Source organism: Phalacrocorax aristotelis, chromosome 2 (assembly GCF_949628215.1).
Source record: "Phalacrocorax aristotelis chromosome 2, bGulAri2.1, whole genome shotgun sequence".
NCBI classification, from domain to species: Eukaryota; Metazoa; Chordata; class Aves; order Suliformes; family Phalacrocoracidae; genus Phalacrocorax; species Phalacrocorax aristotelis.
The window spans coordinates 117,884,384-117,900,732 of NC_134277.1; the positions used below are offsets into that span (position 1 = coordinate 117,884,384).

At 44.7% G+C, this 16,349-nt stretch overlaps 1 protein-coding gene across 3 annotated transcripts in view; it reads right to left on the reverse strand.

The window, feature by feature from the left end:
• SS18 (SS18 subunit of BAF chromatin remodeling complex) overlaps nucleotides 1-5,724 on the reverse strand; it is a 45,886-nt gene extending 40,162 nt beyond the window's left edge. The window contains exons 1-3 of one of the 3 annotated variants that reach the window (XM_075084893.1): nucleotides 5,280-5,724; nucleotides 2,063-2,139; nucleotides 658-742 (exon numbers count right to left, since the gene is read on the reverse strand). In XM_075084893.1, the coding sequence (XP_074940994.1) occupies nucleotides 658-742; nucleotides 2,063-2,139; nucleotides 5,280-5,348 (231 nt within the window). In that variant the 5' untranslated portion in view covers nucleotides 5,349-5,724. The remainder of the gene's footprint in view (nucleotides 1-657; nucleotides 743-2,062; nucleotides 2,140-5,279) is intronic. The other 2 variants (XM_075084892.1, XM_075084894.1) reach the window with 2 other exon arrangements.
• Between the last annotated feature and the right edge of the window lie 10,625 nt (nucleotides 5,725-16,349).

The following is a 16,349-nucleotide window of genomic DNA, read 5'->3' on the forward strand; positions in this document are numbered from 1 at the left end:
GATTAAAAAAAAAAAAGATTGCAAGTATTAGCTAAGAAACGCTTCATTTGTAAAGTGATGCAGTCTTTCAAGTTAAGCCTGTGCAACCTTATTTCTTATATATTATCATTATCCACCTTAAAAAACGCTGCTTTCTGATACAGGAGAGAGGCAAAGAATTTAATAGACTTACCCAGAGTACATTAAAACAGACAAAGATTTACCCAACCTCGTTCCACTGAGGCAAAAGAATGGATGATATTCCAGCAAAAAATAATTAAAAAATCCCACCACCACTGTTAGATAACAGAAGAGGAAAAACAGAGTACTGCGAGAGGAGCTGACAGAGCCACACCACTAGAGTACTTGGGGGGGACAGGACGACCGACACCAAACCAAAACCTTTAAGACTATCTATGAGGCAGGCCAGATATTCTGAATTAAATACGCAGTGCACAGATTAACAGCCTGCAGTTAAACAAGTCAAATTTTGAGCAAGACCTAAGCAGTGAGATTACTCCAAATACAGTATAAAGAAACACTGCATCATGTATTCACTGTACAGTAAATCAAAGGCTATTGGTCATTACCTCAAACACTTCTGTTTGGTTTTGGCTTTTTCCCCTCCAGGAACCCAAATGAAATCTATTCCCTACTTTTACACTATTTTGTACTTACTGCTGGTAGTAGAGACTGCATGTTCTGGTTGGAGTCAGCTATAGTGGCTAGGTAAACCAAGTTTGTATGCAGCATCTGCTGGTATCTATCAAAATAAGCAAAGACAAAACAGATCTTAAGTCACAAATACAATAACATCAGAATTTATTTTAATTCTACACATGTAAAGAAAGTTACCCATGTAAAACAAGATTCAGGAGACTTACAAGAGCACCATTATTAGGAATCCTAAGCCTTTGCGCTCACACTTACCTATTACCCGACCTTTCTCAATATCTCCAAATCTGTGCCTGTATCCACCCTACAACTTCTGTCTTGCTATGAAAAAATCTAAAGCTGGGTGACACTGTTCTCACCTATTTCACTTCCTGCCCCAAACTAAGTCACCAGGAGACATACGCAGTGTGTGGGTGGCTGTTTGGTGTAATATCTGTCACAAACACTAGGGAAAGAGAGCTCCTTCTATTACGTCTCCAGATACAAGATATCAGAGATTGATGTGAATTGTGACCAAGAACAGTGCAAACATTTCATCATGACCCTGAGCTTTGGAAGTTTGCTGTGGAATAATTTTTCTGCTACAGAACCAGAGTCTCAACATCTAGCCCACAGTCACAAAAACAACCTTGAAAGCAGGAACAGATTATGAACACATAATACAGGCTTGCAAACAGCTTAATCAGTAACTGTGCTACAATAAAAGAATGTCTTTAAAGCAAAAGTATCTACTATTTATGACCCCCCTTCTACTCCCAAACTACCGGTTGTCTTCATAAGGGACTCAAGCCATACTATGATGTGCTGTCTATCACATGACTCCATATTTGTCCCATTACAAGGGTGCCATGATCGTCCCATGCCAGAAAAGAGTAATGGGGAAATACTACTCCTTAATAATTCACTTCTTCCACAGTTCTCTCAGATCACTCTCTGGACATCCCACTAGACAGCAAGTCCACATGCTATATTCTGGCAAGCCAAACTTCTTTTAAGACAAGCCTGTTTGTTCTTGGGCAGGTAGTAAGCAAGCAAGCTTTCAAACATGACATCAGGATGAAGAAAGGTCCGTTCCTACATAATTTTGAGAAGTTTGAGAAGAAAACTACCTCTTTCCCAAAGCGTAATTATGATGCAGAGGAAAAGGATGTTGGTTATACAGTCCTCATTTTTATGAGCAACATCATCACGATACCAACTTGCAGGAGGCAAGTGGCAACATTTTAGTGAGAGAAGTGATAGTCATATGGCAAATAAAAAGCCCCATAAATTGTAAGTGTAATATCTATAGCAATACATTTCTGTTCTTCACAGCACAGTTCTCCTACAAGGTGAGCTAAACAAATCAAGAACAGTTATCTAGATGGAAATTCACCCAATCCACAGTAGATTTGGATTAATGTCTTACTGAGAGCATTCGGACGTCTTTCCTTTGTTCTGATAGTCCATTATACACTGAATAAGATGGTTATTTTCATCCAACATCTGTAACGATAAAGAAGAAGTCTGGAGTAAGTTTCACGTTCTTTGTGGAAAGAAACTGAAGATAAGTTTGAGTCTTTGAGTTTTTAAAAACAGTAACAAAAAAAGTAGTATTTCAGAAAGTTCTACTTCCACCAATTATTTGTAGAACACTCTTTGCTTCCATTTATCCCCCCTCCAACTAGTTTTACAGTTTTCAGTTTACGGGTTTCATACCGCTACTATAGCTACCTTTGTAAAGCTTCCCATTCAAATACCCATGCTTGTTCTGCACCAAGTTCTTCAAAGTTTTCCATTTCTTTGTTTGATCTCAACCAAGAAATTTACTTAAAAATTTATGCCCCAAGTTTCCCTCCTCATTCTAAAGCCTGCAACTGCTCATAAATTTATTAATAAAAAAGGCATTGAAATTGTTATTGATAGAAAGCGAGCTTACCAGAGAGGTTTATTTCAAGGAAACACACTGGAAAGCTAGGCTGTATTTACATTAAGAATCTCTAATTAAACCGCATTTTGTAAGTATTGTGTATAATGGGCACAATAGATCTATTATACTTCAGAAGTGTCCAGGAATATGAATATATGTAAATTAATTTTCTGAAAAAAAGAAAAAAGAGAAGTAGTCCTAAAACCACGCGAAATTGCAGCTCTCATGGCTTTCTACAAAAAGCTCACGAACTCACGGTGTTCTAAGCTCTATGAACAGGAAAAGAAAGCCTGGTTTCCTAGAGCTGCACATCCCCACACGCATGTCTTTTTAACCCCTCTCCCACACTCTGATCAGAAAAGAGTCAGCAGAACTATGGATAATCTGAGCTACCAGCCAAGTTACCCAATTCAAGTAAACTAAATGGAAAATTTTGCATTGATTTCTCCCTTTGCTTCCTCTCAGTGGAAAGCTAGTTTAGATCCCTTCACTCTACCCAGCTGCTGAATTTCACAAAACTAATAGTATCTTAACCATCTGCAGGATTCTTTCCTTCTTCCAGACATGGTTGAGACTAGCTCATGCTTCTACAAGGAAAACACAAACAGTGTTATTACATCACCTTTATTTCTCTAGGAATCCAACCTAAACAAATTCTATAGAAATACAATTTTCTCTACAGAGAAAATTTTAATTTTTTCTGTAGAGAAAATTATAAAGTAGAAGTAAGTACTGACACTTTTCTTCTTCTGACTAATCCCTCTCTACTATGAAAAGGGTATGGAGTCAGAAACCTCATGCAGTCCACTCAGGACTTGTATCCATGCAAGAGTGAGCCAGCTAGCTGAGTCTTCCTAAACTTAAACCAGCAATTCACCAGAACTGATTAGAATAACTGCCAAGCAATTATTTTGCCTGAAACTGCTGGATCTGGAAACACTGTCATTAAGCATTAAACACAGCCAGAACTGCAGTATTTCGAGTTACCATCTGAGCCTCAGAAACTACAGAGGCACACTCTGAAGAGGATCACAAACATGCTGCTGCACAGACACATTTCATGTGTACTAACATCAAGTTTTATAAGAAACACAGTGGCCATTTTCACTGGAAAAAAAACAAGGAAAAATGAGCTAATACCTTTGATACCAAATTCTAACAAAGCACTTGCAAAGGAAACCTTGAATCAAGGCTCTCCTCAGAGCATCTCCCACCTTCCAGAGGAAGACAGCAGATAATCAAGGCTTAGCAGATAAGTAGACCTTGAGACTGCCAGTTAGATCATTGCATTCTTCACTATCGCCATGTAAGCTGGATGTCTGGGGGTGGGGAGGAAGACAGGAATGCTAAGGCCAAGAGTAAAGCAAACAAGAATGAATATAACTGTATCCTAGAAGGGGCTGCAGGCACTGTTTTATACAAGTTTGATTGAGCAGTTGCTGATAGAAAACTGAAATAGTTCTCTGAAAGTTATAAACACCTATCATCAAAAAAAACCATTTAGTTTCCAGCTGTATGAAGACACCTCCAGGCTTCTGACAGCCTGTGTACATCACAAAGATTCTTCAGCTTTAACTATACTAGGGTTTTGCCAGCACACCACCATCAAATTAATAGTTTGACTACAGCACAAGAAAAACTTAGTTGTCTGCATTCTCCACATGCACCCCAGTGACCTGAAGTATCTGCTGACTACCCTTAGACAGCTTTCCACCCAGTGGGTATGTATTTTTCATCTATGCTTTCTCAAGCACTGACTTCTGCTGCCATACCCTGGACGTCTCCACTGTAACTCTGGGATCTTCTTGGAGGTCCTGATCCCTGCAACACCTGCCTTGTTGACGCCCTCATTCTTTACTAAATCACGGGTTAGCTGTATCTATCCAAAAGGCTCCTACTCAAGGAGCTTGTAGTAATCTGAAATCTGTTTGATTCGTGGCTATTTATGCTGATAACACAGCGAGTCTTCAGTAAAGTTTCTAAGTACCACCAAGCTACTAGCAAACTCGAACACGCTCCTTCGCTTGTGCCGATACAGAACATCGTCAGTTATTACAAACCCCATATAAGCTTTTCCTTCATCGCTTTAACGAGTTAACTTGCTCCCTCCCACAAAAGCTTAAATGGAGTCGTCCGGAGTCGCTGTCATTGGCTCCGACCGTAATGTTGTTCTTTAATAGCACTTGAAGTTTATGGGGGGGGGAGCCTTACCGCGAGGCCGACCGAGTCCGGGAGCTGCAGCCGCCGCTCACCCCACGGAGGCAGAGCCCAAAGTTAGGCAGGCTTTAGGAACACCCCCCCGACAGTAAGCCCGGCTTACAGACACCCACCCCTCACACGAAGGAGCTATTCGACTCCTCCGCTTTCCCACCGCGACAGGCCGAGCCCTTAGGGGGGAAAACGCCCGCCCGCGGCTCCGGGACCAGCCAGGGGGACCCAAGGCCACCGGCCACCCCCGCAGGGCCTCCGCGCCGCGCCCCGCCGCCTCCCCCGGACCCGGGACCCTCCAAGTGCCGTAGCGCAGCGAGGCAAGGCCTCACCCACCGACCCCGCCGGGGCCGTGCCCAGACCGCGGCCCGGCTGCTCCCCCCACCAGGGCCGGGGCCTCGGCGTTGCGGGGCGCCGCCAACCCTCTCCCTTCGCGGCCCGGCGACAGGAAGCAGCGGCAGCCCCCAGACCGGGGCCGGGGCGGCCCCTCCTCTCCCTCCCCCCTCACCTTCTGGATGGCGGCCGGGGTGATCTCGCCTTTCCCTCGCTGCCTCGGGGCAGCGAACGCCACCGACATGTCGTGCCGTTAGCAGGAGGGGCCGCCCCGCCGCCTGTCCGCCCTCCCGCTCCGGCACCCCGCGGAACCCGCAACGGCGGGAGGCGGCAGCGATCCGGGAAGAACGCGGCGCGCGGGGGGCGGGGGCGGCTGCCCAGAGGGACGGCCCATCCCCGGCCCGCCGGGGAAGGGTTAACGAAAACCGGCTCCGCTCCTCCTCCTTTCCCGCTATGAGCGGCAGTGCCGATGAGCCGCGGCCCCTCGCACCGCTCAGCCAAAACACCGGTACCGAGAGTCGGCACTGCGCGCTTTGAACATCACCACCCTCTTGTCACGCGACCTTCTCGGCCACCCCTTTCCCTCCGCGGCGTTGGTACGTTCCTGCCCAACGCGCCTCAGCGCCGGACGAGCAGCGCAGTGGTACGGCCGGCGGAGGGGGGGGATGGGAGCAAGCGGTGCGCACGTTACAAGGGACGTGCTCCGGCTGTGCCGAGCGGCGCGCTCTCCTCCCCCCTCTACATGCCACGACAAATGGTTGCACCCGGGCAGCTCGCGCTCGCGGCCGCCCGGGGCGGGGCGGGGCGGGGCGGGGTAGGGCGGGAAGCGCCGTGAGGCGGCGGGGGCTGGTGCTGCGCTCCCACGAGGAGACGGTGGGAGCGGCTCCGTCGTGCCCGCCGGTGAGGGGAGTTGGCGGGTGTGGGCCCGGCGCTAGCCGCCGGGGGAGCTGCTGCCGCCGCCGCCGCGACGTTTTTGCAGTTTGGGGCGCCGCCGCCAACGCTGACAGGTGGGGGGAGGGGGGGGGAGAGGGGGAAACAAACCATGAAGATAAAGTTAGAGGGGAGCAGCTGTGCGGCCCCCAGCTCCTCGGTGTGGGGCAGCTTTCCCCGCCGGCCGCAGCCTCCCTGTCATGAGAAGGAAACGGAGCAAGGAGAAGCACTCATCGCTGTGACTTCAGATGCGTTATAGAGACTGAAAGTGCTAAAATTAGGCTTGTTTTTTTTTTTCACTGCGGCCACTGGAGGGAATCTCGGTTTCGCCACGGATGCTCGTGTACAAGTTTGCAAAGTCTTAAGATGGTTCTTTACAAGGGTGAGAGTTTCTAAGGGTAATGGTACAGTAAAGTCGAAAATCCGCAAATAAAGCATTTGAAATCTGTGTTTCCCTGGGTACGTCCCCTGCTCAGCCTTTTTCAGTGCCGCGCTGCAGGCTGTGAGAACTGCCTGCTTCCCAAGCCGTGGCCTTTTGAAAACTGGTTTGTGCTCTTGCAGTTGTTGGAAGCACACACTGCTGAGGCTGACAGGACGCTACCTGGTGACATGACGCCACACCACAAAACGTGAATCTCGTTCCTTACTCAGTATGTTGCTTGCTCTGTTTCTCAGCTATTACTGGCTGAGTCCCCGGCTCTTCCCTCAGGCCCTAACCCCTTTGGTTACTGCACACATTTGTCAGTGGCATCCATGGCCACCCTGTGGCTGTACAGCTGCTTCCCAACTGGCATGCTTGCTCCTCAGACTGTTTCTAGGCTGGCTCCTTTCCCCAGCCCCATGGAGATTGCTCTTCCTGGCTCTGCTGTCCTAGGTTTGACTGTGACTGCCCATCACCCCCTGCTTTTTTCTCTTGACAACCGGTTCCCAGGCTGCCAGCTCCAAGCTGTTCTTGCATTCCTACAGCATCCCCCTCTCCAAGGGCCTGCCACCTGGGCCTGATGCTCTCTGTTACCAGAATGGTGCTGCTCCTGCCCTGTCTCTTCAGATTATACAGGACCCTGAGTTGATGCAATGCTAATCTGGCTTGCTGTCCTCTCCAGAAAATGTCTCTGGCCCAGTTCTCGCACTGTAGGTCATGCAAAGGAGGACGAGTGATGCCAGCATATCCATCAGGCTCTTTGTGTTTCTATTTATTTCACTCACCACCATGGTACCTGGGTTCGTTTTTTGTACTAGTAGGGGTTTTTGCTTCTGTGTCATCATCATCAGTCATACTTGTAGGAAACCAAAAGTGAAAAAAAGGGTTGAAAACTATTTTTTCTGAAGTTGCTACGCTTCATGGTGATTCATTAGTGTATGTTCTTGGACTGAGCTCAGGACAGCTGTTTTAATAGCTCTGTCTCTATCAGATTGATCCTATTTCTAGTTATTACAAATGACAACAAAGAATCCTAGGAATGAAGAATGCAAAACAGCCTTGGCCAAATCAACACGTAATCAGAAGGTACCATCTCCTAGCCAGTTGCAGATAGAATCACAAGGACTTAAGTTCTTTAGCAGAAGTACATGCTTGGCTCTGGAGGACTGGTGAGGTAGCTGAAAGCAGGCATCTTCAGCAACTGGAGGGCAAAACATGCTCTCAGGAAATACTCCAAACACTGTGTATTCCATAAAACGTTTTTCTCTTCCCACAAGTATAACTTACCTTGCTCTCATCCTCTGGTTACCCAACCACCGTTTATAAAATATTTTGCATTGGGGTGTCTTGGTGATCACAGTGTTTGAGACAGTGTGGGTTAGGTGTCAGCCACATAAATACCGCTTTTAAGATCTGAATATTCCATCATATACTCCCACATTTTCAGGTTGGTTTTGAGTAGAGGAGAAAAATAAGCTTGTGGGATGCCACAGGTGAGGAGTCTTAAAATGAAAGGAGTAATTGCCCGCTGTATTTCCCAAAAGTGGTCCAAATTATATATGAGAAACTTTTCAGTACCTATGCCTATTCCTATTTTCGTGCAAAATATGGGAGAAAAATGTTTGGAATTCGGGTGTTTTTATAAGAAGATACAGGCATAAGCTCATTCATTCATAATAATTAAAACCATCTATTTTGCCTAATGTTGTCTGATGATTAAATAAATTTACTCCCCTCTGTGATGATTTTTCATTCATATGTTTAAGATTTTGGACTTCCACATTCATAAATAGCAACAGAACTACAGAAACAATGAACAAAGAGTCTGCAGCTCCATTTTTTTTACCATGGAAAGGGAAATTCACACTCAAAATCAACTTTTAAATAATGGCACAGATGCATACAAGCAGGGAAATAGATAGCTACAATGGAAATATGCCACATGTCTCAGAACACATAACCACAACAGGGTGTCTCTTTTATGACTTTCTTAATGCACTGCAATATGCCTACATATCAAAGGACATATGGTATATTTTCTCTTTAATTGCACATTTCTTTGCTCTTGTGAGTTACTCACAACCTTAACATTATTTAATTGTAATTTAGATGCATAAATCTAGATCATCACCGAGAGTTTCAAATGCAAATATGTTCCAGTCAGATCTTCCACCTCTCTTCCAACTTTTGTCAGTGTAGTGCTTTTTTTGTTGATGTGCATTTCAGTATGTCATATTTTTTGGAGATGATAAAAGAATGCAGATAGAGAAGGATGGGCTCTTTTCTGAGTTCTTTTCCCCCCATGTTTCCAATTCATATTTCTCAGTAACAAGTAATAGGTAAAGATATAGTTTGTAAAATCATAGAATCATTAAGGTTGGAAAGATCATCTAGTCTCTAAGTCTCTAAGATCATCAAGTCCAACCGTCAACCCAACACCCCCAGGCCTCCTAATCCATGCCCTGAAGTGCCACATCTACACGTTTTTTGAACACCTCCAGGGATGGTGACTCCACCACCTCTCTGGGCAGCCTGTTCCAATGCCTGAACACTCCTTCAGTAAAGAAATTTTTCCTAATATCCAATCTAAAACTCCACTGGTTCCTGAGACCAGGGTTTGGAAAGCATTAACATTTAGTTCCTAGAGAAAGCTACCTGTTTGAAATGGATTGTTAACAGTAGACCGATTTTAGTCTTCTCAGGACTGTGTCAAAATTCCTCATTGTAGAGGAATTCATTTAGATTTGTAGAAACCTACAATATTTGCAGTGATCCAGTCTTCCAACAGTTCTGAGAAAAACTGATAAGCTATCTTCAGTTTCTGTCTGTATTTTCTGCCATTTTTATTATCTAAGTTTCCATAAATTCTCTGGAATAGGAGAGATATGTAAGAGAAGGAACCTGCAGACATTCCCATCCATGAGTGGGAAAATACAGAGTGCTGATTCATCACCATTTTAAAATTTACCTTTAAAATTATAATTTCAAACTTGGCATATACAGGAAAGAGGACAGCAAAGAATTTTATGGTAGCACCTTCTGCTTCAACATGCTTGACTGAAGGTCTTGGTATCAAAGTTAAGAATGATTCCTGAGAGTTAGGCTATGTGTTTCTCAGACAAAGCATTTAACATGTTGGTGACAGCACCTCATTTTGTGCATTCACTTCAAATTGTCAAAAAAACTCACTTTATTTACTACAGTAAGTATGATAGCTCAGGATCTACTCCTAATAGGATGACAGGGTGAATTTGACCCTCTTTTTCAGGGTAGACTACTTTTTCATCTTGCAATTAAAAAAAAACACGGGGGAGTTTATGCATGTGTTTTGTAAAATCAGCAATACCATCAGGTAACAGAGCAGATACCAAGGAAGAGGTGTCTTTTGGTAGATGAAAAAGGAAGATGGCAAAAGGAAGAAATGCTGGTTTCAGTTTAGTATTTCTCCACCAGCTGAACTTGGTGGGATCTTGTAACTTTGGTGGGATTTCCTACATGCCATGTCTCCACATTAATTCATCTTGTTGCAAAATGGAGCGTGCACCAAAGGTCTGCCTGGGTAAACGGTTGGGTCTTGAAAATGTTCAGATTCTGTTTATTTAATAAACAGTAATTTGTTATCAAAATACGCAACAATATCACACTGTTGGTAAGCTAAATGGTGCTTTTTGCTTCCTAGAAGAGATCACAGTAACAGGATAAATTTGTCCTAAATTTATTCTGTCTGCTTCTTGCCTGTTTTTTTCAATTCTGTCATTTATATTCTGCAGTGGCTATTGTAGAGAATATTAATGAGAAGTAGCACCTGAATTGCAAACTTATATGTTCTGATACAAAGTGAAGTACCCAAACAGCACTGCACGCTACAAGGACATTGGTGGCTCTGCCATGTTCCAGAGGGGCAATAACAAACTCAGGAAAAAAACATTGGGATGCTAAGTTTTTATTCTAGTATCTGCCATTTTCATCTGCAAATATAAATATTTGGACTAAAGAAACTCGCAGCAAGTTCAGCAGTTTGCACTAATGGGAGTAAGTGCAACGGCTGTGGTGAGAAAATCTTGCTGTGTCCTGATTTTATTCTTCAAAAGGGAATCTCCAGCTACTAGGAACATATGCTATGAATAAAGAATGGCAGAACATCTAATCTAAGCCTCCTTAGAGCTGAAAATTCTTCAAGAATTCTTAGAGGTTAATATTTTATTTTAGGACACAGAAGGAAAGCACTGTAGTTCACTAACTTCCTCATTTTTTGAATGTCAAAAGCAAAGCAGAAAAGATAAACGTTGAGAAGGCACTGCCAAGCAGCACTGAAGAAAAGGTAACAACGATCTTGATGATCTGAATCGAAATCTGAAACAGTATTGGCCCCTATATTGACCCCTGAGATATATCAGTACTGACTGGCCCCTGGCTGGACTCCGTGCCACCGACCACAACCCTGTGAGCCTGGCAGTTCAGCTAGTTTTCAGTTCACCTCACCATACACTTATTTAATCTGTGCTTCAGTTTGCCTATGAGAATGTTATGGGAGATAACTGTATAAAACCTTGGTAAGGATGAGATGAAAAAAATCCACTGCTGTCCCCTCCCTGCATGCTCAGACAGTGTCTCTGTATTGCTCCAGGTCACCCGTCCCTGCTTCCACCTCTGGTATGCTTCCTTATTATTTTGGCTTTCATCAGGAGCTCCTTGTTCAACCCTGCAGGCCTCCTTGCTCAATTTTCTTCAGGTTGGGATGGACCATTCTTGAGTTTGGAGGAACTGATCTTTGAAAATCGACCATTGCTCTTGGATCCCTTTTCTTTCCAGAGCCACATCCCGTGGGACTCTTTCCAGCAGCTCCCTGAATGGGCCACATTCTGGTCCCCTGAAATCTAGGGCTGTGGTCCTGCTTTTTGCTTTGTTCCTTCCTCTTGGGATCCTGAACTCCACCTTCTCATGGTCCCTGCAGCCACGGCTGTCCCAGACTTTCACATCCCCATCCTGTCCTTTCTTTTTGTAAGCATGAGGTCCAGCAGAGCACCCCTTCTTGTTGGCTCTTCAGTTGCACTTGTTAGGGATTTGTCAATCAATGCACTCCCCAAACCTTTTGCATTGCCTGTGCCCTGCTCTGCTGCCCTACCAGCAGATACCAGGATGGTTAAAGTCCCTTGTGAGGATCAGGGCCTGCAAACATGAAGTTTCTTCTAACAGTCTAAAGAAGGCCTCTTCTACTTCTTCCTGATTGGGGTCTGTAGCAGACACCCAGAACAACTTCACCCATGTTGTTCTGCCCCAGCAGCTCCCAGTTGCTGTTCCAGCAGCTCCTCCTCATCCATCCCAAGGCAGAGCTCCATGCTCCATTCCTGCCACTGTCTCACATAAATTACATTTGGGTTCTTTTTTCTCTTCTGCCTGCTTTCTTTGTTGATAGACTCTATATATTGCTTTTTACATCATAGAGGAATAACAAAGTTGCCAAGATCAGAAAAACCTACCCCCCATACTACCACCACCTCCACAAGGGAAAAAAAGATGGGTCATAATTGTAGGACACTCCCTTCTGAGGGGAACAGAGGGTCCAATATGCCGGGCTGACCCTTCTCACAGGGAAGTCTGCTGCCTCCCAGGAGCCCAGGATAGGGATATCACTAGGGAACTTCCTAGCCTGGTACAGCCCTTGGACTACTACCCGTTACTGCTCTTCCACATGGGTGGTGATGAAGTTGCAGTATGTAGCCCAAAGGTGATTAAAAGAGACTTCAGGGCCTTGGGACAGTTAGGGAGGGAATCTGGGACACAGGTTATTTTTTCCTCCCTCCTTCTCATTGTGGGCAGTGATGCTGAAAGGAACAGGTGAACCCAATCTATCAACACATGGCTCCACGGCTGGTGTCACTGACACAACTTTGGGTTTTTTGACAATGGGGTGGCCTACACGGCACTGGGATTGCTGGCATCTAATGGCAGCCACCTTTCTCAAAGGGGAAAGAGGGGACTTTGCTCAGGAGCTTGCAGGACTCATTGACAGGGCTTTAAACTAGAGGTGAAGGGGGAGGGGAAACATATCAGGCTTGCCTGTGACAAGCTGTGGGATGATACACAGCGGTTAGAAAGATGGGCTGCTGGTATGAGCCCTCAGCCTGTTGCCCAGAGGCATGCTGGGCACACTGCAGCATAGTCGAAGTCTTGCAGAGATGAGCTGGGGGCTCCTGAGGTAGTAGGAGCCAACAGGGAAACTCCTGTGAAACACCTCAAGGGAATCAAGGGGTGCTCTGCTAAGGAGACACAGCCCACAGCCCAGATGAAATGCCTCTACACTAACACACACAGCATGGGCAACAAACAGGAGGAGCTGGAAACTACCATGCTGCTAGAAAGCTATGACCTAGTTGCCATTACTGAAACTTGGTGGCACAAATCCCATGACAGGAATGTGGCTATCGATGGCTACAGGCTGTTCAGAAGGGACAGGTGAGGAAGGAGGGGCAGAGGCGTTACTCTCTGCATCAAGAAATCGATACAGTGTGAAGAACTGTCTGTGAAGAATAACCATGAGCAGGTCAAAAGCTTATGGGTAAGAATCAGAGACAGACACAACAAAGGGAACCTTGTGGTTGGAATCTACTACAAGCTGCCTGATCAAGGGGAGCTTGCTGACGAAGCCTTCTTCCTCCAACTTCAGGAGGCTTTGTGCTTGCAGGCTCTCGTCCTACTGGGGGACTTCAACCTCCCCAACATCTGCTGGAAGAGCAGCAGGGTGAGCTGTAGGCAATCCAGGAGATTCCTAGAATGTGTTGAGAGTGACTTCTTGAGCCAGGTAATAGACAGCCCTACCCAAGAGGATGCAATACTAGACCCGATGGTACCAATGCAAGTGAGCTCATTGGTGATGTCAAGATTGGAGGCAGCCTGGGCTGCAGTGATCACACATTGGTGGAGTTCACACTCCTGAGGGATATGGGAAAAGCGAGGAGTATAGTCAGGACCCTACATTTTAGGAAAGCAGAATCCCAGCTCTTCAAGGAGCTAGTCAGCAGGACCCCCTGGGAAACGGTCCTCAGGGACAAGGGAACGGAAGAGAGCTGGCAGATGTTTAAGGATGCTTTCCATTGAGCACAAGAGCTCTCTGTCCCCAGGTGTAAGAAATCAGGCAAGGAAGGGATGAGACCAGCATGGCTGAGTCGAGACATGCTGGTCAAACTAAAGAGCAAGAGGGAACTACAGAGGCAGTGGAAGCAGGGACAGGTGTCCTGGGAAGAGTATAGGGACACTGCTTGGTTGTGTAGGGATGGGGTCAGGAAGGCCAAGGCACAGCTGGAGCTCAGTTTTGCAAGGGATGCAAAGAATAACAAGAAGGGCTTCTACAGGTACATCAACCAGAAAAGGAATGTTAAAGAAAGTGTACCCCCACTGATGAGCAAGAATGGTGGCCTAGTATCAACAGATGAGGAGAAGGCTGAGGTACTCAACAACTTTTTTGCCTCAGTCTTCACTGGTAACCTCTCTCCTCACCCTTCTGGAGCTGATGGACTGCATCAAAAGAAGTGTGGGCAGGAGGTGATTCTGTCCCTCTACTCCACTCTGGTGAGACCCCACCTGGAGTGCTGTGTCCAGTTCTTGAGCCCTCAGCACAAGAAGGACAGGGACCTGTTCAAGCGGGTCCAGATGAGGGCCACAAACATCATTAGAGGGCTGGAGCACCTCTCCTATGAGGACAGGCTGAGAGAGTTGGGGTTGTTCAGCCTGGAGAAGAGAAGGTCGTGGGGAGATCTTGTTGCGGCCTTTCAGTACTTAAAGGGGGACTATAGGAAAGATGGGGGCAACCTCTTTAGCAAGGCCTGTTGTGACAGGACAAGGGGCAGTGGTTTTAACCTAAAGGAGGGTAAATTTAGACTGAATATAAGGAAAACATTTTTTACAGTGAGGGTGGTGAAACCCTGGCACAGGTTGCCCACAGAGGTGGTAGATGCCCTATCCCTGGAAACATTCAAGGTCAGGCTGGACGGGGCTCTGAGCAACCTGATCTAGTCAGGGATGTCCCTGCTCACTGCAGGGGGTTGGACTAGATGGCCTCTAAAAGTCCCTTCCAACCCAAACCATTCTATCATTCTATGATTCTATGATTCTATGAAATAACCATTTAATGTTGTGTTCTTTAACCTTCTATACATAGTGTATCTCAAAGTCACTGTATATTTTAAAACCTGAAAAGATTAATTCTTCTGATGAATGAAAAATAATAAATTATACAATGAAATACAAAGCAGGGAATACAGTTATATTTGACCAAAAATAGATTATGGAGATAGTCTTGTCACTGTTAATAACTAGTGGTGCCATTTCTTTTACACAGCACCTTAGCGACAACAAAGCACAGCAAAAGAGACAATATACTCACGTTTCTGTAAATATGCTCTGTAAGCATTAGTGTGCTTGAAACCAATTTGGGAAAGTACCCTCTAACTAAAATCTTGTGGTATTGAATGTACATTTATTGTTTTCCACTTTTAATGTCTGTTGGATTCTTGCTTCATGCTTGCTTTTTTCTACTCTTTAGCATTTTCAAGGGTAAAATTATAATGACTGGAGATCCGGTTGCAGAGTAAGGCTCTATAAGTTTCTTATACATAGGATGCATACATTTTACTCTTAGCTTGGAATGACAGATATAGCATATTCATATTTTATAATCTTTAAGAAGGAACCAAGATAAACTTCTGTTGAACACACACCTCTCACATCATTGCACCGTGGTATTTGTCCTTCCAGACATGGCCCCATTTCTTTGTCCCCATTTCTGTATTTGGTACGTACACAGTAACTTAGTCACCAGGACCGCTCAAAAGGCCCATGATTCACTGAAGGCCAAAACTCCTTTCCTGTGAAAGTTTACTCATTTATACCGTTCTGTCCTGAGTAGTCCAATCGTCAGTGGAAATACAGTAACTGAGTACATATGTACATTTGAGAGCCAAGAAAATCACTATAAAAAATAACTATGACATTTTGAAATGTTTCCTTTATCTAGTCCAAATTCCTAACAGAGACTGTGCAGGTACAGTGAATGGTTGCTTGGAGTTGTACTGTCTCTAACTTGCATTACTGTAAATGCATATATATAAAACATATATGTGTATGATATGTATCTATGCATGTGTGTTTCTTTTCAAGCAGAGCAAAAGGGAGGAGAAGGAAGATGCTTCATGTGAGTGCAGTCTGTGAGATCAGGGTCCCAGGGTACAGGAGGTCTGCTGTACAAAACAGGAGATTGCATCCATGGGGAGGAGTTGGTATTTGCAAGGTAGGAACTATAGGCCTTGGTCTTCCCTTGTTTTGGAATGAGAGCAACAAGGGATGTGTGCTAGAAATAGGTAAACTGCCTTTGAACTACTCTACAAAGAGGAATTGACTCTAAGCAACAAATGAAAACAGAAAAAAATAGTAACTGTTGATTTCTAGTATTTATTTTGCGTTAAGGACATAGCAGTGCTTTTTACCACTCCCTGTCTTTTGCTTTTCTTCAGCAGGAAATTTTCAAGCATGACTCTAATCTAAAAAGATACTCTAGAAATGTATCACAGTGTTATTCTATAATTGCTATATATTCTTCTGCAAATAAAATCGCCATGTATCTTACTATTAAATCCATCTGAAAATCAAATTGAGTTTGCTCTGGATATCAGTAAGAAAAATTCTAAATTAAAAGACTCATTAGAAGCCTTGCTGATGGGAATGTGGGCCACAATAATACCTATGCTTTCCTTGTATTGATTCTGTAGGAATAAAGGAGGAGTCTTTTGTTTGGTAACATAATTTACATTTTATTATTAAATTCTACTAGTCTTCAATATTGATAAAAAGTGATTTTTGCATAATTTTCTAAACGTGTTCACATATTAGTGTGTATAT